The sequence below is a fragment of the Mastacembelus armatus genome, chromosome 6 (assembly GCF_900324485.2).
Source record: "Mastacembelus armatus chromosome 6, fMasArm1.2, whole genome shotgun sequence".
NCBI lineage: Eukaryota > Metazoa > Chordata > Actinopteri > Synbranchiformes > Mastacembelidae > Mastacembelus > Mastacembelus armatus.
The window spans coordinates 23,199,716-23,225,487 of NC_046638.1; the positions used below are offsets into that span (position 1 = coordinate 23,199,716).

General features: G+C 41.8%; 1 protein-coding gene across 4 annotated transcripts in view; it reads right to left on the bottom strand.

Moving 5' to 3' along the window:
* The window catches only part of wwox (WW domain containing oxidoreductase), a 122,343-nt gene extending 96,842 nt beyond the window's left edge, over positions 1–25,501 (bottom strand). For all 4 annotated transcript variants that reach the window (XM_026310652.1, XM_026310655.1, XM_026310654.1 and 1 more), the window contains exons 1-5: positions 25,290–25,501; positions 24,681–24,745; positions 24,319–24,376; positions 24,056–24,225; positions 15,682–15,788 (exon numbers count right to left, since the gene is read on the bottom strand). In XM_026310652.1, coding sequence (XP_026166437.1) covers positions 15,682–15,788; positions 24,056–24,225; positions 24,319–24,376; positions 24,681–24,745; positions 25,290–25,396 — 507 coding nt within the window. In that variant the 5' untranslated portion in view covers positions 25,397–25,501. The remainder of the gene's footprint in view (positions 1–15,681; positions 15,789–24,055; positions 24,226–24,318; positions 24,377–24,680; positions 24,746–25,289) is intronic.
* Between the last annotated feature and the right edge of the window lie 271 nt (positions 25,502–25,772).

The following is a 25,772-nucleotide window of genomic DNA, read 5'->3' on the forward strand; positions in this document are numbered from 1 at the left end:
TTTCTTCTCTTTCCCTGGGATAAAACATCTTTTCTTCTCCGGGAAGAAACCATTGAGGAGTGATACTGAGATAGCACTGGTTGGAACAGAGAAATAATTGAATGCTGATGCTAATGATGCTGATTATTATTATTATTATTATTACTATTACTACTACCAACTGTAGTTGTCTAGGCACCTTTACATGATCTACCATGGCCCTGTGGTTTTGCATTCTGTTACAGTGCTACACATATTTGAATAATAGGATTCTCAAGCATCTGTAGCCTCTTGTCATCTGATAATAGCCTGAAAGACTCCTGTTGAACAATGTAATAAATGTGTCATGTGACCTCAGCAAAGGTCGGGGTCAGTGAGCCACCGACTGTCAACGGAGTACTGGCCTGACAGAGAATAAATGATGCCTTGTAAACAAATTGAATTATCGTGTTAATTCATGCAGTCCAATTCAATTTGCAGGGAGAGGAGTCCTTCACAAGGGAACAGAGGAGCAAAGAAATGACAGCAAGAAGGAAGGAAGGAAAGAAGAAGAGGAGGAAAGGCAGTGGACAATGAGATATGGACACACACTTTCTCCCTCTATCACTCCATCCTATGACATCTTTGGCTCCGCTGAAAAGGGGGTAACTACATTAACAATCCCGATCATCTCACAAGACTGTGAGCTGCTTTCTGTAGATGGGAGTCTTCCTTTTGTTTCAGAGCTAAATGTAATAAGGTTGTGTTAAATCGAGTTGGGTTGGGACACTAGACCGACTCCCTGTCCTGGCCCAAACTGACTTTAAGCAGGAGACAGATCTGGATTTTATAAGCTGATACGCAGACTACATTTTTATCTGTTGCATAAACATTTCAGGAACTTTAGATGATTGAGAAACAAAAGAAAATGTACCTGAGGGTAAAAATAAACTGAGCCCCAGTAGGCAGCAGCTTGGAATTGAGGATGTTTAAGTCTGAAATCTTTGAAGAAATTTCTGTAGCTTATTGTGATGGGCAAATGGGAAGGTCCATCTCCTATAGTACACCCCATGAACCTAAAAAACCCTGAATGAAACATCAGTATTAAGTTTACTCTATCGCCCAAAGCTGCATTAGGTCTCTCCTCAGTTTGCTCCTTAATTCCATCAGAGTAATCCCACATTATTGCCCTCTAACAGTACCCTAAACGGAGAATAAAAAGTTTGCTCCCCTCTAGCAGTGTATTACCAGGAAACAACAGGCCCTCTCCTCATTAAGTTATAGATATAAATGCTCCAAAGCATGAAATTACCCCCGAGCCTCCCTCTCCAAATAACCTGGTTTGCAAACAAATGATCCGAGCACAAGCAGTAAAAGGCAGATTATTAAAATAATAGGAGGGATTTAAATTTGCATCCACAGAACAATTCAGCAAAGGACTGTGCAATTACTCCTCCCCCTCCTCTCCCCATGTTCATTCCACCTTTCTATTGGAAAGCTGAGTCCCTCACCCTTTATTGTGTCCATCTGTTCATTCCAAGAAACAGGAGCAGACTTTTCAGGTTTTCAGGTAAGTCTATATGTATGATGGTGTGGTCAGCTACAGGAGTCTATGCACTGCTTTCCCTAATCCAAACCACTCTCAATTTGCATGCTCACACTTCCTTATTCTCCTCAATTCCCACCATAACACCTTAGCCCCCCTCCCTCTCTTACACTGTGATAAATATCTAACTTTATCCTGGGACAATAACAGTCTCTCCTCCTATGCCGGAGTAAATGGGGAACAATGAGAGAGTGAGGTGAGCAGGAACGGACGAGGCAAAGGGTGCTCAGGTCTGCATTACCTCTGAGTTATGGCTGCCATTTGCATCTCAATCAGACTCTTTGGAGAGCCAACCACCTTGGTAACACCCCCATCACACCACAGCCACCCCAGGTAATCAGGGAGATTTAGTGGGACTGGTAGCCTACTGTGGGCACCCCCTGGCTGGGGCTCACAGCTCATTCCCAGCCCATGGTCTCGCTAAGGGCCCTCTGGGCCACATCCAAACACAGGAGAATGGCAGCACTTAACAAGACCGAGGAAGACCAAAATAGACAAGCAGCGGGAACAAGCCATAAAACAGAGAGAAAACAAAGCACCCGAGTGATTGTAATAGATGTTCCAGCATAGATGTCTGCATAGAGTTCTGTACTGCTGCCTCATTATAACAGCAGAAAAAAGAAAACAAATTTGAACTTGTGACCTTAGGTTGAGAACATTTTATCTCTGAGTTGATGATGGCACTGACACCATCCCACTGCTCCCCTGCAGCAAAAACAGGCTGTCTCTAACATGTAATGGGAGTATGCGCACCCACAAAAATACAAACATGCACACACTCACACACACCTACTTTGTGTGATTTGCAGATAGTGAATGCTCCACTTGAGAGTTGCCTCTCTAGTTAGCACCGTCTCATGGCTGAACCCTGCTAAGGTATTATTACCTACACTCAGCCCTATTGATATTGTGACTCCAGCATCTGTTCACGTCCTTGTTACTGCCTGGACACCTACACAACGTCCTATCTGACTGTTTGCATGGCGTGCGTGTATATCCGCACCTGCGTATGTGTGTGTGTGTCTCAGACCTCTAGGGTAGAGGTAGTCACTGTGCAGAGTAGAAGAAGAGAGGCTGAAAAGGCTAATAGAGAAACACTCAACACACCAGGGGCCTAATCAACTGCGAAGGACACGTAGCCATAGCTCCAAGCTTTTCCCCAACACAAACCCACTCTGGCTTTTCCTTCTGCCTCTAATCTCACTGAAACTCTAAACCCCACACTATCTGCACGGATGTCACATTGCACAAAGTCTTCGTAAGCAAAGCTTGTAGGAAAACAAGAGAAGGCAACACTGAAAATCAAACTTTGCCTGCGAAAGCAGATGGCTCAGGTGAGCAGAGGAAGAGACTTAAAAAAAAAAACAGAAGGAGAGTGAGGACAGAAGATAGAGACACTCTGAAACTGAGGAGCTGAGTTTCAGTTATCAGAATCAAATATTAGTGGAAAAAAAAGCTGGGGAGTGGGCAACATTAATCAAAGTGTTCACCTAGTGGGCAACCATATGGCAGATCAGCACGCCAACAGTGCAAACTTGCTGATCTTCAGTAACGGGGTGCAATTAATTCCACTGGCTGCATTCATCTCTCCCTCACACACTGAAGGAAGGGAGGCACTGTAGAAAAGAAAAAGGGAGAACAGAAGAGGGCTTTCTCTGAATCTTCCTCCTCAACTCTTTCTTTTTTTCCCTCCCTCTCTCAAAGCAGAGGAATCAAACCAAGGTGATGAATGAGGTGGACACAAGGGCCTCAGGTAGCTCCTGTGGTGATGGTGGGGGAGTGATGGGGGTGCGACAAGAAAAGTGGGAAAATGAGAAAGCCGAGTGGAGGACACAGCACTGGGTAGAGGCTTAGTTTGTCTGAAGAATCTGCACATAGGCCTTACAGTCTAAGTTTATTTTCCCCACCAAGACAAATTCAGAGCAGAAAACAGTCCAATATCAGATTCTTACTGATATCTTAATAAAAAGTAATGCTCATTCAGTGACTGGCATTAATACAATAGTGAGGATTTCCATGCTGTTTTTGAACCACTGTAACAAATGGAAGGTATGCAAAAATACTGCTGGTAACAAAAAACAAAGCCTCATAAAATCTATATAAAAACTATTATCTGGCCCACATAATAACTATTTCTACACATGGATGTTGAAGCAAAAAACTGTGACTATTTACAGTTTCCAGCTCCCCTAAAATATTGAAGTTACTCTGAATGTTTCTGCTGCTTTCAAAGGTCTGTAACTGAATGAAAGGCACAAAAATATTCAGGTTATCCTCAAAACACAACCTCAACAAATCTGGACTGAAGTCTTCCTGTGCAGGATTGAAACAAACACATAATGTGGAATCAGATTTTGGTTCATTAAAATGTTAATTCAAGCATGTTAACACAGATGAGTGATGTCACTCTCCAATCACTTCTTTTTCAGCTGAAGAGAGAATGCTTTTAGGAGAAAAGGTGGTCAGCATGTAAGAATCCACTTGGTAAGGCAGCAGAACAAAGTGAGCACAACCTGACCACACACACACCCCCTTGCTGCTCTCAGACGTCTTTTGATTTTATATAAAATCAGCGTCTCCCCTGGCTCTCAACACAAGCTCATCTCCATTAGCCGCAACCTAGTAAAACTGACTCCTGGAAATGAGTTGTGGATATGCGTTCCCCTGGCCCTCTCATCTCTCCCATCCATACAAACGCACTGCATCTGTTATCTCACATCCATATCTCTGTAAGTCAGCTCTTCCCATAGGCCTAGTCACCATACCACCCATACCAATATCATAAATGACTGTGGGGGAAGCCTTCATTAGGGCAGCAATGCCCCTCCACCCCACTAATCAGGGCATTTTCTTTGTGCACATTGGGAGGGTACTTTATTGCCCAAATGGGGCTCTGTTAATGAGGAAGTATACATGTCTACATTTCCTGTCTAGCCAGGTCGGCAGTTCCTGTATTTAGCCCTATTCTAATCACAAGGCTTTTTTAATGAGCTATATTCATCTCGGTCATGCATCAAACACCACATAGACATATAATAACAGAATAAATGAAAAGACACACAGCATTAATTACACTACAAAAACACACCAATACTCTTGTCACACATTGAGATAGAGCCATGTAGCTTATTACCAAGCTTTGCACATGTGAGGAAATAAATTACAAAATGAGTGTCAGGAAAGATATTTAGGTGTCTTCATCGCTTACAGATGGGTTGAGACTATTCACTACACTCCAAGCAACATGGGTTTGAACCAGTATGATGACAGCTGAATTATTGCAATGTCACAGTAAATTCTGTTACAGTGTTCCCACAAACTCTCTTCACATTCTGCTCTTGGCCTGCTCATTCTTCTCAATGCCCCTCTGTACACCTCTAATCTGGCTTTCCCTGTCTTCCCTTCTCTCCATCATCCCCTCTTCACTCCCAGGCCTCGTTGACATTAACCTGGAGCACTCACATTTTCCCATGGTTCTCCATGTTGCTCTCCACATGCCAGAGCGGGAGGCTTTATGGCCGACATCCATCAGCGTCACATGCCAGGATTTATGGGAGATAGAGTCCAAACCTGATCACTCTGAATCAGTCTTGCTGAAGCCGACCCCTGGGCCGCTGAGAGATGTAATAGATGAGCATCCTCGCAACCCCCCCCCCCCCACTCGTCTCTTTACTCTCTTCCTTTGCCACCTCACCCATACTCTGCACTTTTTCTTTCATCTCATGATTTTTCCTCTCTGTCACCCATCGGTCCACTCCTCTTTCTGTCCCTGGCTGGCTCATCTTGGTCATTCATTCAAACATAATGGAGATTTGGTTACCAAAAATTAATGAGGCAGACTCACTCAAGGAAACATCCAAGTGCACATGTACTCACACACACAGGAATAAGCTCATTACTCATTGTGGTGTGTAGAGTTTTATTTGGGCTAATTTATCATGACACTGTATTAATAGGCAGCAATGCCCTTCAGAGGAGATGAGAGGCACCAATTAACTCTGTTCACTGTTCACTGCCACTGACAGACCTGTAGGAATGACAAAGGTCTGTCAAATTATTCTGTCCTGTAGCAGCTCTCCATGTATCACAGGATGCCACTGGAAATAAAGAGGGAGAAGAAGCTCGGTGGACATTCAAGTAGAGCTAACTTAGAAGTAACTTCTCCACTTGCTTCGTCAAATCCCAATAAGACTTAAAATCCTTTCTTCTGACCTAGCCAACCATTTGCAATCCCCACCTTCTTAGTGATGCTACAACAACAGGTGCAGATTTATGTGTTTAAATATGTAGAGGTGTACTAAAACAATCTCCTCTCCTTAAAAGACGGTTAGGTGTAGCTAGAAGAAGACTGAGGCTAAATCAATATGTCCCCAGCCAAAAGTTAACACCCTCACGAGTTGATTGTCCATTTAGAAGACGTCAAAATAATGAAACACTGTTGCTTCTTTTTGCAGTATAGAACTAGAGTGTTACAGGTGACTGATCAGGAAAAAGGCTGGATGTATGCTTTGATATTAATATTTTACATACAGCACATTTCACTGGGAGAAAATAGAGGGGGGGTTTATCTGACTGTAAACTAGATCCAGATCTAGTAGAGAGCAGGAGATGCCCAGCTAATGATACCCTAAATGCTGGTAGCAATTAAGGCCTTTTTTTTTGCAACCACACCAAAAACGTAGTATGAAATTGTCACAAACACACTGTCTCCTCCTTAAACTTTTGTTTGTGTATTTCTGCTCTTGTTAATGTCAATAAAAAGATGCCACTATACAAACTCCATATAATGCACCAACTACAGCCTCATGCATACTGCTTAGGCATTTATTTTCTCAGTGTAGCACTGGGTATACGGTGTGTTCATTTTTTCATATATCCAGTTACACAATTGGGTGTGCCACATGTTCAGCACCTGGAGTTAACAGTAGAGAAGGGCCCTTGTCCTCAGCCCCTGTGGTCTTCATATAGTGCTGTTTCTGAGTGAGTTCAGTGTTAAAGGTTAAACTGTGTTCACTGGTTTACAGCAGGTTTTATTACAAAGTTATTTGATATATTAACCCCACCTGTTCACCTTCTAACCCGCCTCTATATATGGCTGGTTATCTAAAAGTTGTACAGTAAACACATGCCAACACACACACAAACATACACACAAATACACACATGCTCATTTCTCAACTGGAACACAAGAAATAATATTGCCCTGTGGCCCCCCAACCAGGTCCAGCCGCTAATAAAGCCTTTACACTATGAAAGAATCACAGCGAGGCAGCTCCAACACTCCTGAGCCTCCCTCAACACACACACACGGGCTGTGCCTGGTCACAGGTCAGGAGAGCCCGTAGTGCTCGGCAGTCCAAGGGAGTAGAGTCGCTTGAACCTGTAATATGCTCCTCTCTCCCCTGGTGCCACTTGTTGGGGTTTTAGTGCAAGGGAAATTACACCTGCTCTCTAGCCTGAGACCAGCAATGACACAGAGACAGGGCTGAAAGTGGAGATTACACATCCACAAACACACAGACACATGACCACACAGCTAAACCTTAGAAGAAAATGAAAACGGGCATTCAGACAACAGCTGCAGGACAGATTAAGAGGGAGTGTATGTGTGGGTGTGTTGATGCTGCATTTATATCCCAACATCACTGATCAACAAAACATTTTATAGGAGTGCTTCACACGCCATTAAAACATTGGTACCATTTTGAGAGTACGAGCAGCCCAAATAACACACGCGATAACACATTAATAGCCCCACTCTTCATCAGCCAGGAAATCCAGCTCAGTAGACGGAAAGAATAAAATACTATGACCAGGCTTTACCATTCAAAACACAGTAGGTGTAAGTGTAAAAATAAAGTGCTTTATTTACATTTTAGACAGATGATCAATCCCATGTACCATAGCTGTGAAAGATTAGGATTCATTATGCTGCTAATACTGTTCTGTAGGCCTAATCATTTGGCAATGTGTTGGCTTAATCACTGGTTAGCTAGGGAAGTTGTTTCATCATCGAAATGTTCAACCAAAATGAACACAACATCTAGCCTACTCTGCAAGTCAAATGTGAGCTGAGAGATAATCATTGATATGGGGCAGGAGAGAATGAAACTAATAAAAAGGCAGTGTATCAAAGTATCGCAGTTAAGCATTAGTCACGTGAGGGCAACTACGCCACAACTCTGGTGTTCTCTAAATTAATCCCCCTCGTCCCATGCTTGATTTATGGACCTGTAAAAACACACGTTGTTTTTAATCTACTGCTGCCTGAATCTGCCTCTCTAATGAAATGTGGATCTCTGTGTGTGTGTGTATCCAACGGTGTGCATGTGTGTGTGTTAGATAATGATGTATAGGCTGAGGTCTGATTCTTTGAGCATGAATTTTCTCTGATAAATATGCATTCAGTTACACAGACTGATTAAGCTGTAAACTAGTGTTAACTCTGTGTCAAAGCACATACAAACATGCACATATACTCGTATGTGCCTACATACACACGCGCACACGCGCGCACACACACGTGCGCACGCGCGCACGCACACACACACACACACACACACACACACACAACTTCCCAGAGAATAATGATAGCTGTGCCTGGGGCAGGATTGTTTGGATGCCTGGAGCAGTTCACTGATATCAATTCCATGAGACCTGACTGCAGGAGATATCCTAAAACACAAGATACAGCCACATCAGCAAAAGACATATTACAGAGTCAAGAAAGATGATTTGCATGGCTCTGCAAAATACCAACTTGGGAGAATATAATTAATGAAAAAGAAATAAATAAAATAGTAAATACTGATATAGTTATATGCAACTGTTATTCCTTATCGTTGTGACATTGGAAATTGTTATTTCCAGTGTCCGAACGTTCGTGCTGACAGCTGCTGACTTGTCTGTTCATTAGTAGACAACCCCTCTGTCCTCCACCAGAACTGACAACAAACTGCATACACAGTCCTCTCTGATTTTTCCCTCTCTCTCATATGTGAAACACAATCAGACATGGATATGAGGGGCACCAAACACATGCACATACATAGACACGCATATACTCATTAAGTTTCCATTTCATGTTTGAATGTACTCTTTGTGGGTTGTGAACGATGATGAGAGACAGCATCAGACAATTTCAATCTTACAGAGACATCAAACACAGAATTACATCTAATTAGCCTACTGCATCTCCTATGAACTTTATCATGAGATCTGGGAGCCCGTGCTAATTTCAAACTGTGCAAAAGATGCTCAAAGAGCTGGGGGTAATAGCTGATAAATGTTATAGCCTGTTGCCAGATGGTTTCTGCATTTAACATTACTATGTTTTCTTGTTTGGCAGACATCAACTAAGCCTCAGTCTATTTGGCTGCAGCTTATTACAACTGGCTCATCTCCTGATTTAAAACATTACAGTGTGCGCTGGACTTGTCTCTCTGTGGTCAGCACTTCTCAGACTTCAATAAAAACATTTTCTGCTGGCAGAGAGAGAAAGAGAGAGAGAATGAGTGAAAGAGATCCAAGCAACCTCTCACCTCTCTCATCATAAGAAGCCCTCGTCCCAGGGCTATGAGCCCTCCATCAGAGGGGAGAGTGAAAGAGTGAAGGATGAGAGTCTGTCAGGTTCAAACAACAAAGAGGTGCTGCCTTACACATCCTTCCTCAACCTGTCCCCTTCAGTGGCAGTGACATCATTTAAATCATTCAAATCCTCCCCAACATGACCTATGGCAAGTGACCCGTCATTCTAACGCTCACACCTCCATGTGAGACGGCTGCTGAACTGCTTATTTAGCAGAAAATACCACCCGGCTAACTATGTGATTTATTCAAAATTATTCCTCCATGGTGCTCCTTCACACAGAGCGTTTGCCCATAGTTCACTCTGGTCCAGGCAATTAGGAGCAGGCCACACCTCTTCAAGAGACAGAGCACCTGGCTATAGTAGACAGACATAAGGAGGAGGAGAGCTGAGAGGAGCACAGCTTTTCACGACGGGCTGGAATAACTAAGCAGAGCAGTAAGGGAGAGTGAGGGAGTGAGGAATGCAAGCCAGGCACTTTAGGATTCATTTAGGTTCCCCATTTCCCTGGTCACTTTATTAGCAGTCTGGGAAGAGTGATGCATGTCCCAAAGCTATGCAAAATGCATAATCAAGCATTTAAATACACACCATGTGGATGGGTGTGTGTAATATGCATGCACACGTACGTACACGCGCATACATACTGTACTTGTGGAGTGTATTACATAGTTGCACAATCTCTCTATCACACACACACACACACACACACACATAAACACACAAAAAAATGCTTACTACTGTAAAACCTCAAGGTATTCAACTCTTACACTTTTATACTAACAGTCTATACTACACAAACCCTCCTTTAGTATTCCCACAAGCTGCATTGTAACCGTCACCAGTGTAATGTAAAGAAATCCTCAGTGGTATATTACAGTAAACCCTATTGTAGTTCCAGAGCTTTGTGTGGTCACTAGTTGGTGGAATCACAGCTGGATAAATTTGAGGAAAAAGGGGTTTCCTCATCAAATTTACATATCGCAATTCCACCCTCATTCCATCCATCCCTTCTGCTCTCCTCAGAGCCAAGCTGATAGTAGAACATAGTTGGGGATGTGGGACCTTTTTATTCCCAGTTTACAGACAGAATGCATGCAGGAAACAAACAAATAAATAAGTAAATAAAGAGAGATGAGAAAGTCTCCCAGGAGAGGTGGATGCATGCTGCAAATATGCAAAGAAACAGACCGATTTGCACACTGCCTCATCCTGGAAATAAGGGAGAGTCACCTCTCCTTCAATGATTCAGTGGATGCACCTGAGATTGGAGCAGAGGATTGAGAGAGGAGGGAGAGGTGGAAGCGCAGGTATAATATTGCTATAGTCTGGGGACAATCTGAAAAGGGGCTCTAGAGCTGCTTAAGAACAATCTTCGACATCACCAACAACAATATCCAGTGGATTTATCTGGGCTTTAACAATGGTGTGTCAGCAAAACCACAAGCAAAAAAAATACCTTTGCATATGCTATTTAATGAAAGGAAGTGCACCATGTCAAACATCCTAAATTACTTTGAACAGGTATGTTGTAATTAAAGCAGGTTAGAAAAAGTGCTGGTTTGTTTTATCAGCTGTTGTCTTGTTTTGGGGTCATAAAGGGATGACACTAAACTTGCATTTGTTTGTGTGATTATAACACTTAAGGTGGCTGTGAGATCACATTAACAAAAACAAGCTCAAGTTCAAATTCTGCAAGATATAACACCTAGAAATGATGAACTATTATCTACGAGGCTCTCTGGCAGAAGAGAAGAGTGTTACAGACCTGCTCACTGACCTGGGAAATGGGCTGCAACTTCCTTAATCATTCTGGGAGAACGAAGAAGAGGGGAAAAAGTAGTATGCAACCGAAGGCTGAACAGAGGGAGACAGAAGTCGTTTGAGGCCTTTCAGAAGATGGGTAAAACAAAACAAAGAGCCAGGGAGCAAGGGATGAGAGGGGAAGAATGACTAAAAGTGCAGCATCCTGAGGCCCTGGAGGGGGCTGCAACTGACCAGGTCAGCATTTCACATGTGTCACTTCCTGTTGGCCTCAGCAGGAGAAGCGTGGCATGGCATGGTGGCCAGCGGGGCTCAAGACCTGTCAGACTGACACAGGAGGTTATGCACTGGGCAAACGGACAAACGCAGGGACACATGCATCAACACACGCACACCACCTTTCCTCTGCTAACAAGTGTGATTCTGCTTAAATGCAGAGTGAGAGTGACACAGAAATGGGACTGGATACGTGAATGTGTCCTAATGAACATAGTCGTGGAACAAAGTAGTTCTCTAGACAAAATGTAGGGCTTATCCAGAGCCTTGCTATGTCACAGTGCTATATGTAGGCCATGACGCATAAACATGTGACATTCTGATTATAAATCACAGGCTATGAGCAGGGAAAAACCAGTGTGAATCAGAGAGCGTGTATATCAGGGATGGATGGGAAATTAGTACAATTTATGTACTAATATCTTCAGGTTATCAGGTTGTCTTTTCTCCATCTGTCTTTCAAGACCTTTCTCCTCTACTAAAAATGCAGTCACTCTATTTGAATTAGCAGATGCCTGAGAAGGAACATTGTCTGTGACTGATTTTGATGTTATCTTATCCTACAGCAGGAGAAACAGTGGAAGAGTATCAGTATGAGAAGGTGGAGTGTTTGTGACAGAGGGTATGAGTGCGCTCTTTGTCTGATTTTCCTATCTGCTGCCTGTATGAGTGACCGCTGCTTATCGGCTCTTAGGCCGCCTGTCTCGCTCTGCCTCTCTGGCCTGTGTTAATGTTGCTGTTTGACATTGCAAGCAGCAGGCTTTTTTCTTCCAACAGCCTCAGTGGACACTGAGCTTTAGCCTAATTGGTTCCAGAGCAGGCCCTGACAGAACTCTCCTCAGCGGCACACAGCCATATTAATACCCTCCTGCCACACACACACACACACACACACACTTACACACACACACACACACACACACACACACGCACACGCACACGCACACACACACACGCACACAACAAAAACAAGAACAGCAATCAGTGACTAGCTCGCTAATTAACGCCCTTACAAAGCATCTCATTAGCATGTGTTGTAGAAAGGGGCAGTGGGGAAAATAAGCATTTTGGATGAAAAAAAGGCAAGAAATTACAAAACAGACATGGTGTGGGTGTGGGTGTGGTGTGGTGGTGTGGTGTGGGTGTGTGTGTGTGTGTGTGTGTGTGTGTGTGTGTGTGTGTGTGTGTGTGTGTGTGTGTGTGTGTGTGTGCCTGTGTGTGCGTGTGTGTGCGTGTGTGTGTGCGTGTGTGCGTGTTGTATTCTACTCAGGGGCCAAGGGCCTTGGTTGGCCCACTGAGCAGTGGGTTCTTTCTCAGGGGAGTCCATTACAGCTCTCTGAGGGAGACACTGGAGTCAAAGATAAGCAGAATTTTAAAGGCAATCAGGAAAAATAAATCTCTGGCACACAGGAAACACTTTGGTTGTTAACCAGCAAATTAACCTGCTTGTACTGTGAGTGGAATAGGTGATGGACACCAGGTAATGGAGCTGTGGAAAAACAGAAAGTATTTAAAGCAGAGGGCAGAGACCAACAGCTGCAGAGCTGAAGGATTTGCACAGGACAGCTCTATATGATAATACAAAAAATGGATTATGCACATTTATGTGCGCAAAAATCAAAGTTTTTGACTAATCTATTTAGCTTGTCCCTTTGTGGAGCATATCCATGTTACCATGCTGCACTTTTGGCATTTCTCTCTCTGTTCTTCCTCCATCTCTCCCAGCATCCATCTGCTGCTTAATCCCCTCCTTGTTTTACTGTGGCTTCATCACAGCCTGTAAAAACAGTCTCCTTTGAACCCTATAAATGCAGCCAGCATCAGGCTTATTGTAAAACACAATCATAAGGTAAATGTTTAGCCCCTCTCCACCACTCCAAACTCCCCTAATGAGCCTCCTGGAGGAGTTTCACCGCACAGCTCAAATAGAGAAAGTGAAAACAACACATTCTGCACAGCTTAGACCTGCAGTGGAGATGCACCTAAAGTCCCATCATGAAAATAATGTATAGTATAAAAAAAAGATTTCTTCTTAAAATGACAGTGAAAACACAAACAGGCATTTCAAACACTGAAGTTTTTAAGACATGTTCTGTAATGTCACACGTGTTACCAAGTGAATAGGTAAATAACAATTTTAACATTGGCTAGAGACAAAATGCAGCAGAGATTTCATCCAGGAAACCTTGTGTAAAGTATATTGTTCTGTTTGTACTGCAGCAGTTCCTGGCAGTGCACAATGTGACGGGCTGGGAAGGATAAGCCCTGTGACCCTGCTCTTCCTAACCACCAGTGGCTGTTCTGACCTGCCCATTATCCATCTGCGACCCTACTATTATACCCACTGTCAGTACACGGCGCTACACTGAACCGCACCGCCCTGCGCTGGGGATGAGCCATCACTCTTGCCTCTGAACAGCAACGCTAGGCCACACAGCCAGAGACACACAGACAGAGTTAGAGAATGAGAGAGTTTAAGAGTAATAGTAAGCGGGTAGTTAAAGGTCAGAGGTCCTGTGCAATCGGGACAGCAGTTCCACTCCTGGCAGCCAGAACGGAACTCTGAGAGACCTGGAAGTAGATATGATGACCTTTTGTACAGAGGACCCCAAAATATACCCTCTTATCAAAATGACCTTAACGTAGGAGCATGGGAAGGCAAGCAGAGCCCATCCATCATCTTAAAGATTAATTCTCCTCTCTATTCTTCTCCTGAATCTATTAATAATGTCACCAGAGGAGAGAATTTGCAGCAAAGATTTATTCTGATATTGTGACTTTTATTCATTAGCATATAACAGGGGGATTCCTTGAGAAGGCAATATGGAATGAGCTTAGGGAATGCTAATTCACTACTCATGCTGTATTTGAACTATCCAGGACTCTATTAACTCAGTCGTTAAATTTGCTCACAATCTGCACATACCATGCCCATGTGCCACAAAGAGGGAAGATCATCATTTACCCCTTTGGGGTGACCAATCACTTCATCTTCAACCTTAAAGCAAGTTTAAGTAGCTTCCATTTGTTCACAAACATTTAAAATATTTCTGTGGCAGGTGTGATGCTTTAATCAGTTCAACTAAAAAAAAAAAATCGGACAGGATCAGAGCTTTTCCTCACCCATTTAAACAAAGCACCTACATTAATAGATCTGTACACTGGATTTCACACAGTGGAGCAGTACTGACAGCCCCAGGGGCATACTTCAATTAGAGACTTGGGTGAGTTTAAACACTGCAGATCTACTCTCGCTCAAAGGCGTTTGTCTCCCTCTCTCTTTTTCCTCCCTCTCAACCCGTCTCTCCATATCTGCGCTGAGCACTCACTCTCCTTCTTCAAGTCCTGCTCTCTGTAATCAACCCACTGCTAATGGCTTATTCTTTCTGCTCCAGCACCCACATTTCACTTGTTTATTTTCCCACACTCGTAAATCTGGGGACGCGTCACAAGCACAGCGATATTAGAGCAATAATCTCAGGTAATTATCAGATGCCCTCTCTCACTTTTTCTCCCTCTGCACCCCTCCCTTTAACTCTCTCCCTCTCTCTCTTGCTTCACAGAGAAACCCCCATTCAGAGGTTTCTTCACCTTTCCTGAAAAGGTGTGCTTGCAGTATGTGAGAACAGTTTTTTCTCATTTTGAAAACAGGTTCTTTAAAAAGAGAGACCTGAGTATGTGAATCATAGACTCAGATGCACTAACTCTGATGTGGTTAAGGGCAAAACTAGGGCATCTAAAAATCTTTGAAAACCTAATTGAGGGAAAAATGTAAGCCACTTCAGGAAAAAAAGAATCCTTCTTCAAGGACAGACAGACATAAATAGGTTTCATATAGCAAACTTAAGAATGCCAGAATTGTCTATCTCAAATGTATAAAGTGTATAACATATAACATGCAATAGGTTCAAGAATAAGGCTGACAGGATTACAAAAAAGACCAATCACAATCACAAGAGCATCGCTCCATCCACACCGTCTGTGGCCAATCTGACAGGAGGATCTGAGGTTTCTACTGAAGATCTTTAAAAACACATACATATTCTTTGATTTTCCAAAAGGCTTAATAATTTGGCAACAGAGGTGAGAACTGTAGTTTTTAGTAAACACAGCTCAAAAACAGTAGTAGCAAATGGTGCATTTTGGACCGTGGATTAATACATTTGGTATGTCAGTTAATGTTTGCAGGAGCAGATACTATTCATAGTTGGATCAATCTAAATACTACAGTGTCACTGAAGTAAAAAAAACAAAAAACCTTCCACCAAGAGCACAGGAATGGGTTATTCACATGGTTTTAATCATTTTTTGAGAACACCTGAAATCTGTAATGCCAAGAATTTATCTATTGTATATAATGTTTTGAGTACAGGTCAGTAGAATCTATTAATCGTTGAATTTTGGTGTTTGATGTTATTTGTTGGTGAGATGACAAATATTAAATATCAGCAGACGTGTCTCTCTTTTTTGAAGGCTCAACTCAACTCACCCACTCCTGCTGTATGAGGCCAACCGCCTTGCTGGCTCGGGACAGGTTTCGGCACAGCAGGATCACATGGGCACCATGAAGCGCAAAAGACCTGGCTGTCTCAAAGCCTGAGACATGATGAGGGAGACAGAGAAAGAGACATGAAGAGAAAACATACTGAAAGCGAGCAATGCTTCACAGATTAGTTCTTTCTGAAGATAACTTTGATTCTCAGGGGTTGTATCTAATGGGCTGATGGCAAATGCGGGGGTTGGAGGGTGAAAGTTAAAATCCCTATCAATTTTCCATATAATTTCTTTCATTGAGTAACTCAGTGGTCTAGTGGAGGGAGTTAATCATTTCTCTTTCAAGTGATGAAACTGATTGAATTATTGTGGTTCAAGACTTCTTCCTCTCATCTTAGATAATGTTTTGGATCTGACCGCAGGCTCTTGAAAAGGTACCATTGCGCACTCTGGGTTAGAGGAAGGGAGGACAGTTGTGAAATTATGTTGGTAATTATACAGTGATGGCAGTAATTATGAAAACAAGGTTCATAATGGGGGGGAGTCAAATGAACAATCGGACAGACGTGACATTCAAGCTGAACCTCGGTGTGATATTTCAGCACATCAAAGTGCCGCTGATAAGGACATTTCTCCAATGAAACGAGGTCCGCAGAAACGCACAGAATTTATCAGTCCACGACTACTTCATGGCTCCATCCAAATCACACAGTCACGATAAAACTGACAAAAACTGAAGATAGAGAGGGAGAAGTTCATTTCTAAATTACAAGTCTAAATGGGTCATTTCAACCCGTAGGTTGAATTAATTTATGAGATCAACTCTTTTCTTTCACCATATTTTTATTTCCTTTTGACATTTACTATCCTTCACGGCATTGTGGAAAAGTTCAACAACACAGAGTAACGTCACAGCTCTCTGTCCCACCTCTAAATACTAACTACACTCAGAGTAACTGACAAATTGACGGCCATAATAATTGATTGTAGCAAAGAGGGTGTGAGAGGTGCAGCAGCAGGCAGAGTGTATCAGAGGGTGGATTAATATGAACTGTAATTAGATTATGTGTCTTAATCTGATTTTCATTAAGAGGAAAACTGGGAGGCCTAATTGTGAGGCGAGTGTTAAAGACTAATATCTATTAAAACTCAAAATTGGAGGAGGATTGGAAGCCCTTTCTGACAAGTGAACCATGGAATTAAATTATATGACACCTTATTAGGTGTAATGGAGGGGACAGTGGCTGTGAATGGAGATCATTTCACTAACAGGAAAATGAAAATGAAAATAAAAACAACATGACAGAAAAAACGAGCAATGTGTCTCCAGGAGTAAATATGCACCTTGAATGTGTAAGTAGAGCAGCAGGCTTTAGGTTGCAAATGTCACTTAATCCTTTGAACATCACACAAAAATGCCTGAATTGTCGCCATAATTTAATTTAAATACTAATAATGAAATAATAAACGTAAGATTTGTTGTAAGTGCTAAGGATGTGCCAGGTATTGAGGCTACAGTATCTTCCAAATGTGTAAAAACTGAGCACTAACATAACTTTAAAAACACGCCATAATTTAAACAATTTTTTCAGCCTTTATAAATTGGACAAGAGTACTGCCTGCTGGTAAACAACAACACCTCACACTCACTTGTTGTGTGTACAAACCATGAAAGTGAAATTAATCGACACCAGTGTTTTCCATAATGGAGAACAAATTAGAATATGGCAGAAACAACAGCAGCAGCACCGGAGCCATGTATTTCCAATGACAAATAACAAGGGCTTGACATTAATTGTGAAATAACGAGAGTGGCGTTGCCGTAACAGAGGCTCCCCACCCTCTCAGCCCATGTTGCCGGTGGAGAGGGCCGTGCTGAAATGAGTTCCCGGTCAGGTGTACAACAAAGAGAGCCTGTTCTAGCATTGCACGCTGATGGTGGAACATGACAAGAGGTCAAAGGGAGATTTATTTTGGTTTGGAGAATCGACAGACGCCATGAGCTGTTTTACAACACACAGGAGGCCTGACTGTTATGCTAGGCTGCTATGATCTTCCAGGTTCTTTTGTCTCATCGGACATGGAGGCATCACAAGAAGAGGATGTGCATGATCAGAACAGAAGGTGTGAGCTGAAGATAACACAGTTCGGCCCAGTTAGAGCCGATCCTTTGATTGTGCGCTTGTTCAGTCAGAAGATTTACAAATGGCTAAGTTATTGTTGAGAATTTGTTTTACTGTAATGTACAAAATGCATAAAAATTGTGTGAAATCTCCATTAAGCAGTGAATGCTCTTCATGGTACATTAGGATCCTGGCCCTACTGATATCCCCCAATAATGAGTGTGATTTAGTGATTTCACGCTTTGTTTGTCCTCGCTGGCCTGCCGCCCCTCTCTGGACCCCCCCCCCGTACACAGGTGTATTGGCTCAATGTAATGAGATCATTACCATCCTCGTCAGTAAACCTGTTTATTTGGCAAACGGAGCTGCCTGCTCCTGCTCTCTCTTGGTCTGCATCCAAAGAGGCATTTAACTAAAATAAGCTCTGCAGTACAATTGGGCAAACAGAAGTCGGTTCAGATCATTACAAGACCTGTGGGTAAATATGTCGAGTTCCCACAATGCCCTTTGAACACAACTAAATTTGTACTCAGAAAAACACAAGAGCAACTCAGATCATGAACAGACTACAAATCACCCCACCTCAATGAATTATATGGCATTTTCAGCTGTAACGCACAACATAAGAATAATAAGACTAAACCGACTAGTTTAATTTGCTCCAGTTGTTTGGTTTATTCCAAAAAAGACTTGGCCCTTTGAGTTGGTAAAGCGTTCATAAATTAGTAGATTTATTAAAAGTGATGCAGTTATCAAGTCGGCTGCAGCCCCTTCCATCTGGTCTGCACTGTCAAGCAGTAAATTTCAAGATCCTATCCCAAGTCCATGCCCAAAATTACTACATATTTAATTTGTAATGCAATATACTTCCCAGTAACTAAATATTTAAGCGTCTACATTTTGAGTAGATGCTTAAAATCTATCTAAAAAAATCTATCTAAAAAAATACCCTCAAACTTTCCTCAGCGAGTCCAAATTAGTGACAATTCTACTTCTTTAAAAAGAATGTTTGTGTATGTCACACATTTTTATGAAGTAAAAGAGTAAACACACAAGTGCAGGGAGAGAAAAATAGTTAATGGCGTGCAACGTTGGTTCAAATCATTGTTGTGCAACGCTGCACCTGTCGGCAATGACACGAACTAAGGGTTAATTTTATTACTAATTAAACAGTATTTTATTCTCTTTTTCCTGTTGTCATTTCCTTAAGCCAAAGGTAATGTGCTCAGATGTCTTGAGCAACAGTTCAAAAACCTAAACCTCTCCCGTTTATAACAACATAAAATGAAGAAATCCCATTACAACAGCTGAAACGAGGAGGAAGTGGTATTTTTGTTTGAGAATTTTTTACTTAAAAAAATACTACAGTCATCAAACAGACACATCACTTTGCTGCTCACTACAGGGTAAACTACTGAGCGTCTTTTATGTAGAAAGCAGTAAACAAGCTAAAAATGGAGTGATTTCAGACACAGCGTAGTTCCTGACTGTCTCAGTGATGAGTGCACCTGTTCCTGCTGCTGCTGTGTATTTCCTGTCCCAAGAAGTGAGGAATGACATAACCCCCCCACACACACACACTTTCTGACTTTTAAGATCCCCTCTAATTCCCCTCCATTAGTCCAAGAGGAGAGAGATGTCACCCCAAAAGTGGGATGTATGGTTAGTAATTACAGCCCAAGGTTGAGCTGTTCCAGGCGAGAGCGCTGAAGTGGTTCTATTACCCCTCCCTGTCCCCTTCTGCCTCCTTCCTACCCCCCCACAGATGTCTCACCATCCATGCAGCCCTATCTAGTACCCATCCACCCCCACTTCTCCTCTCATGACCCTCTGTGTCAACCTCCAACTCCCTACACAATCTCTCATCATGGCCTCACACGACACTGGTCACCCCTGCGCCTCCTCCTGCAGCCAACTTTACCTGCCCACCTCAGACACAGACACAGACACAGACACAGACACAGACACAGACACACGCGCACACAGACACACACGCACACACACACGCACGCACACGAGCGCGCGCGCGCGCACACACACACACACACACACAGGTCTGTAAAGGTGACAAACAGACCAAATAAAACACATGCACATGGACAAACCAGAAACCTGTTCATGTGCATGTATCTCCTGAGCATTGGTGCTATTTTCATCACTGTCATCAAAATCCACCTCTAACCCCCCCCCCATCATGTAACTTTCTTCCCCTCATCATCCACAGACTGTAAACTCAATAGGTCTATAAACTACTTGACTACACACAAACACCCAGCACTGTTTCATTTTATTGTACCTACAGCCTTTAAGCACATATATGTATTCCATCCTCTCTGTCTAACCACTTCACTTCTATTATATTAGAGCTGTAATCATTATTGAACCCTTCTGGCCTCCAGCATAATACTCTTTGCATGTTACACCAGTTTGGGTCTGCATAGCAAATTTCAACCAAGGTTAATAAAGTTGAATAATTTGACTAACCAACCATAACTGGCTCTCATTATGTCGCCAATAAACACATTCATCAGAGAGGACATGAAATGCTTGTTGAAAAAAAAATAAAACTCTCCTTCGATTTACTTGGTTTAGTTCTTCAGCTGACACAGAAGAGAAAGAGCAGGACAGGTGCCGGCCGATCCCCCAGCAGACACACACTATCATACCTGTAAATATATACACATATGCACTCTGGATGTCATCTAAACACCACACAGCCACTCAGAGATGTTCACACACACACACACTGAGACATAGGCACTGCATGACACCCTCACCAGGAACATCTTTTTATCCATCTAATTCCTCCCGCTATGAATAATGCATTCCCCTCCTTACCGAGACTCGGGTTTAACGCATCACTGCGCAGGTCTTTAAGGGGGTCCTTATTCATAAACAGCAGTGCAGTAAATACCAGAGCTTTGCAGCCAATTTAATGGCAGTTATGCTTAACAAATCTGCCTCAATCTAATGATCAGCCACAACTAGGCTATGGGTTTAATCTGCACGCAGAGGCTCCCCCAGCTCAGAGACTCACTGAGTATGCTTAGGGATCTCTCCATCCAGAGAGAGGAGAGCACCGGCCTGACACTTAATCCTCCCAACACAATACCGGGATCAACACAAACATAGAACAATGTTAGTCTTTCATGAATAAGAATAGCATTCAAAGTCCTAAAACACTGCACAGACAATGCATAGACATACTAAAACATTATGAAGCGCTGCACTGCAAATCCTTGCTATTCCCTGTCTGGATCGCCTGAGTCTTTTCTTGTTCTCATTCCAGCATTGACCCTGCACCCTAAACAACAACACCATGTGGAATTTAGTAGGTGCATTTAGATTGAGTAGAGCTTTACAACTGTAGGTACTGTTCTACAACTAACCACTGTACTTAAGGGCCAAAAAGGTTCAGCTGTCATTGGAAGCACATGCTCATAAAAAAAGAATATAAGTTTTGAAAACATAAAAACTTTTCAAAATGAGCTGGGACTATTTGTTTCTACTACAGAAACATGGATAATACAACAATATCTATTTGAGTGCCTGTCATGCCTAAACACGTTTCGTACATCAGAAACACTGTAGTAGGATGGAAATAGCACTTGGAAAACAGTTGGATACACTTTCAATCTCAGTGAGACAGAGGGTCAACATGTTATTTCTGACCATTATTAAACATATGTTGTGCTGACAATATGACACATGCAGTAAGGATCCCAAGAGACATGAGGGTGTTCTCCAGCTACACCCATATATAGTTATGTACAGTTCCCAAAAGAGGTGCGACGGGACAAAGGTGACTGCATGTGCTAAGGGAGACAACAAGAAAGAAGAAGAAAGAAAAACAAGAAAAATGTGAGTTTAATTTTTAAAAGCAATGCCGTGCACTTATTTTATACTGAGAAAGAAAGCATTCTGTCTCTGGACTCAGTGTGGGCCAGAAATATCACGACAGTGGCCCTTTAAGGACAACAGTTCCATGGACCCCTGGCCAGTAAATAAGCTGAGAGTTAGTTGATAGGAGGGGAATTAGAGCTAGAGCAGGAGTGTGTAATGGGGATGGATAGGAGGCGCGGGCCTGGGTCAAAGCCGCTTAGGAATCAATGCAGAGGTACAGGTGTACAACCACAGGTCTGTAAGAGTAAAAAAAAAAACTTTAAAGAGAAGGGGGAGAGAGTGAGGGAAGGAGAAATAGGGAGAAAACAAACTGCAATCATTCATTTCCATTATCACAATTAAAAACACCATTCAGGTTGGTACTGGTTTTTAATTTACAAAAGAAAGCAGAAAGAGGAAGACTAATGTTGTGAATCGAGCACAGTGATCACATCAGCAAGACAAACCGCATTACTGTCTCACCTCCCAGCACTACTGCACTGGAGCTTCAAGGCTGGTCACAAAACCAGAGACTATGACATTTCATGCATAAATAAACTCATATATGCGCTTTTCATGTTCATGTGCATTAAGAACTAAATTAAAGAGCTAAAATGTAAATTTGCTAATTAAATAATATCCCACCATTACTAATAAAAATGTCACATTTCCTGTAGACGAAATAAGCACTGAAGAAAATGGAAATAGCCTTGACACTTGGATTAAAACACTACTGATGCCATTAAAATGCTAAGTGGGTCCAACCAATTGGCATAACCACATTTCACTAGAGGAATGTCAAAGAAGCACACGAGTAGTAGCAATTACTATTAGAGTACTGTTAAATATGGCTGCTGCATATTTAATATGTGGGAGAGGAAAACAAAGGTTATGTTAATATGGGTTTATTAAGCATTCACAGAGCATAAAATGTTTGTGTGGTCTAGGCATTAGATGCATTCTTTTTTGAAATGCTGCTTTTTTCATATGAACAAATTTACATTTACTAAATACATCACAACAAACACTAAATGTGGATTATCTTTTTCATTACATAGTTTTTTTTAACTAAGACAAAAACAGGCACGTGTGAATCCATTAATATGATAACATTTTTAAACCTCCACAGTAACAACATCATGGACCTCCTGTGCCCTCTTGTGGTAAAAACTATAAGCAGTTTTTTAAACTACTTACTTAGCACTAGCAAATAGTTTTGTTTTATTTCAGAGCCCACAAGTGTTCCAGCAATATTTTCAGAATTAATACAGTCCTCCCTTAGATCTGGTGCCTGTCTAGTGTAATTATCCTGCTAGAAAATGATTCCTCTTTAACAGAAATATGTTTTTCCATGTATTAATCTCTGTTTAAACTCTAAGAATCATAACTGTTTTTTATTTAGAAGTGAACCAGTGATTCACTGATTAATTATTTGACTCATTTTGCCATTGCACAAATAAACTTCAGTCATAGGAGTTTAGCTGCAAAGTGATTCAAAAAGCTGCAGGTCACTGGTAAAAGATTAACAGCATTACTTTTATAATTAAAACACCTAAGGAACTCACACTGTCTGAAAGGTACACACACTTGCTAAAACCTAAACAGTGTAGTTGAAAAAATATGAGGAATATTTCGTTGTATTCTCACACCCCGTCATTTGTATTAACTTTAAGTATGTGTACAGACTGAGGAACATCAAAGTTAGGAAGGCATTTAGGGTTACAACCGAGTTTGTTCAGTGAAGGTCCCCGGGCTGCTGTAAATCTATGTGCTATAGTGCTGCTTAGCAGCAGCTCATAATATACACACACAACAATTACACCACTGTGACTTTCCTTGGGACAAAGGATTTGAATATAAAGACAATTAACTATTTTATGTTTGTTTGATTTCCTTCATGCTGTCATTATCTATCCTGAGCAAAGCGGCAAGTCTGAACAAATGGCCACTACTTGTGCTAATTTAAACTAAAGGAAAGAGGAAATACATTTGTTTCCAAACCATTATATAGTGAGCCATGCATTTGCTGGGTACAAATGGACACCATTCATTACAGTTAACAATGACATCCAATTCAGCCCAGCTAATGAACTTCAATACAATCATGTTCGGTATTAAGGAGTGATTTGTTGAGTCTAAGTGTATCATTTTGGAGGCTAATGTTGATGAATGTCTGGCTGTGGAGGGATGGAGACTCACAGGCAGCAAAGGCACTTCTGTCAGTCCCCCTTTTACTACAGTGTTATACCACATCCCCACCTAGTGGTCTCATCATGGAAACACACTTAATACTAATGATTTCTACCTTAGCTAGAACAAAACACTTTTAAATTCAAGAAAGATACAACAGTTTCTGAAACTCACCGATGCCTGAGTTGCCCCCAGTAATGAGCACAACCTTATCCGAGAAGTCACGACCTTGCAGGATCTCTAGAGCAGCAGTGTTTCCATCATACCGTTTTGGCTTCACTACCACATCCTCTACTGTAAATGCCTGGCGCGGGTCAAAATATGTGGTCCGCTTGTTAATGTGACTGAAAATAACGGGAAACAGGATGTTTATACTGGGGATATATTTACAGGATTATGCAGTCTAACATAAAATGAGCACATGTGACTCAACTTACTCTACATAAATTATTTGTCCTTTTTCGTCAGTTTCTTGCTCCCAACCATATGGTAAATCTGTGAGAAAAGACAGAAACCATTTTTGTGAAATCTCATTTGTGTAGAATTTTTTGAGAGTTACTAAAAGCAAAAAAACAAGGCAATAAGCAAGAAAACTAGCCAATCCACATTTTAATAATTTTCAGACCTGGCAACCAGGAACTGGTTAGTCCTCTAAAAGCAGTAACACTGATATTACAAAGACTGACCCAACAGAGGATCCTGGCTCCGCTTAGAAGAAAATAATTTCAGTCTCTGCATTAATTACATGAATATCCCTGAGACTGACAGAAACATAGCTTTAAAAAAGACTAAAACAAACCTCCAGCACAACGTTTTTTCTTTCCTGTCTTCGGGTGTTCCCATTGTGTCTTCATTTCATCATGGCTGTACAAAAAAAAGAGTCAGTTTTACCCTATTACCTTTATTTTTTCATTATTTATCTATTCATATAACAGGGACAGCACATACTAATAATAGACAGATAAAGCCCCATTAAATGATAAACAGTGTACAGTATATTGTGTAATGTTACCCTGTAAAAGCTGTTAAAGACACAATCACAATAATAGCAAATGAGACAAAACATTACAAAATTACTAACAATTTAGAAAATAACAAGGACACATGATACAAACGCTTATAGATAAGAGCAAACAAAGTGGACCCACCAGACAACTAATAATAATATTAACTACATGTCTCATTTTTCAGCCTGTGAGCTGCTGTCACCGTCTGATCAATGTCTACTTCTCATGCCATCAGTCCAACTATCAGGGTTGATCCCTGATAGTTGGACTGAGAGCAGTGCTGAGAGCAGGCTCTGTTAGCCCCACATGTCTGAGGACCTTCGGTGGCGAACAGGACTGAAGTTAAACTCATGGAAAGAGGTTTGTGTTGATGGTAACAAGGAGGACACGACTCCACTTACTTTGCATAGTAAACCCATCCATCTTTCGTGGATCTCTCTTCCCAACCGGGCGGTAACTCATCCTCGCTATCGGTGTCGTCCATACCTGCGTATTTTAGAGCTGCCATGAGTCCTGTTTTTCAGCAAAAGACGACGATCCAAAGACAAAACCTGCTCAAGAGAATGACTGTAGCTGTCAGTGAGGAGGAGATCACCAACACGGCGTCCCCCGCCACTTCCGCAACAACACGGTGACGAAAGCCGAAATGCCTTATGGGAAAACGAGGCTGAAAAGACGTGAAGCAGATGTCACTTTGACACTTTATGTTTTCTTTTAGATAAATTTAAACGTGCTTCATTATTTTTAAATTATTAGCCATTAATGTCGACATGTTTATGCGTATAAAGTCCATTTAATATTAGGAATCTGATTCACTGTAAAGGACCAAAAACAAAAAGAAATACAGAATACATCTAAAGAAATACAGTAATGAACTTTAATTA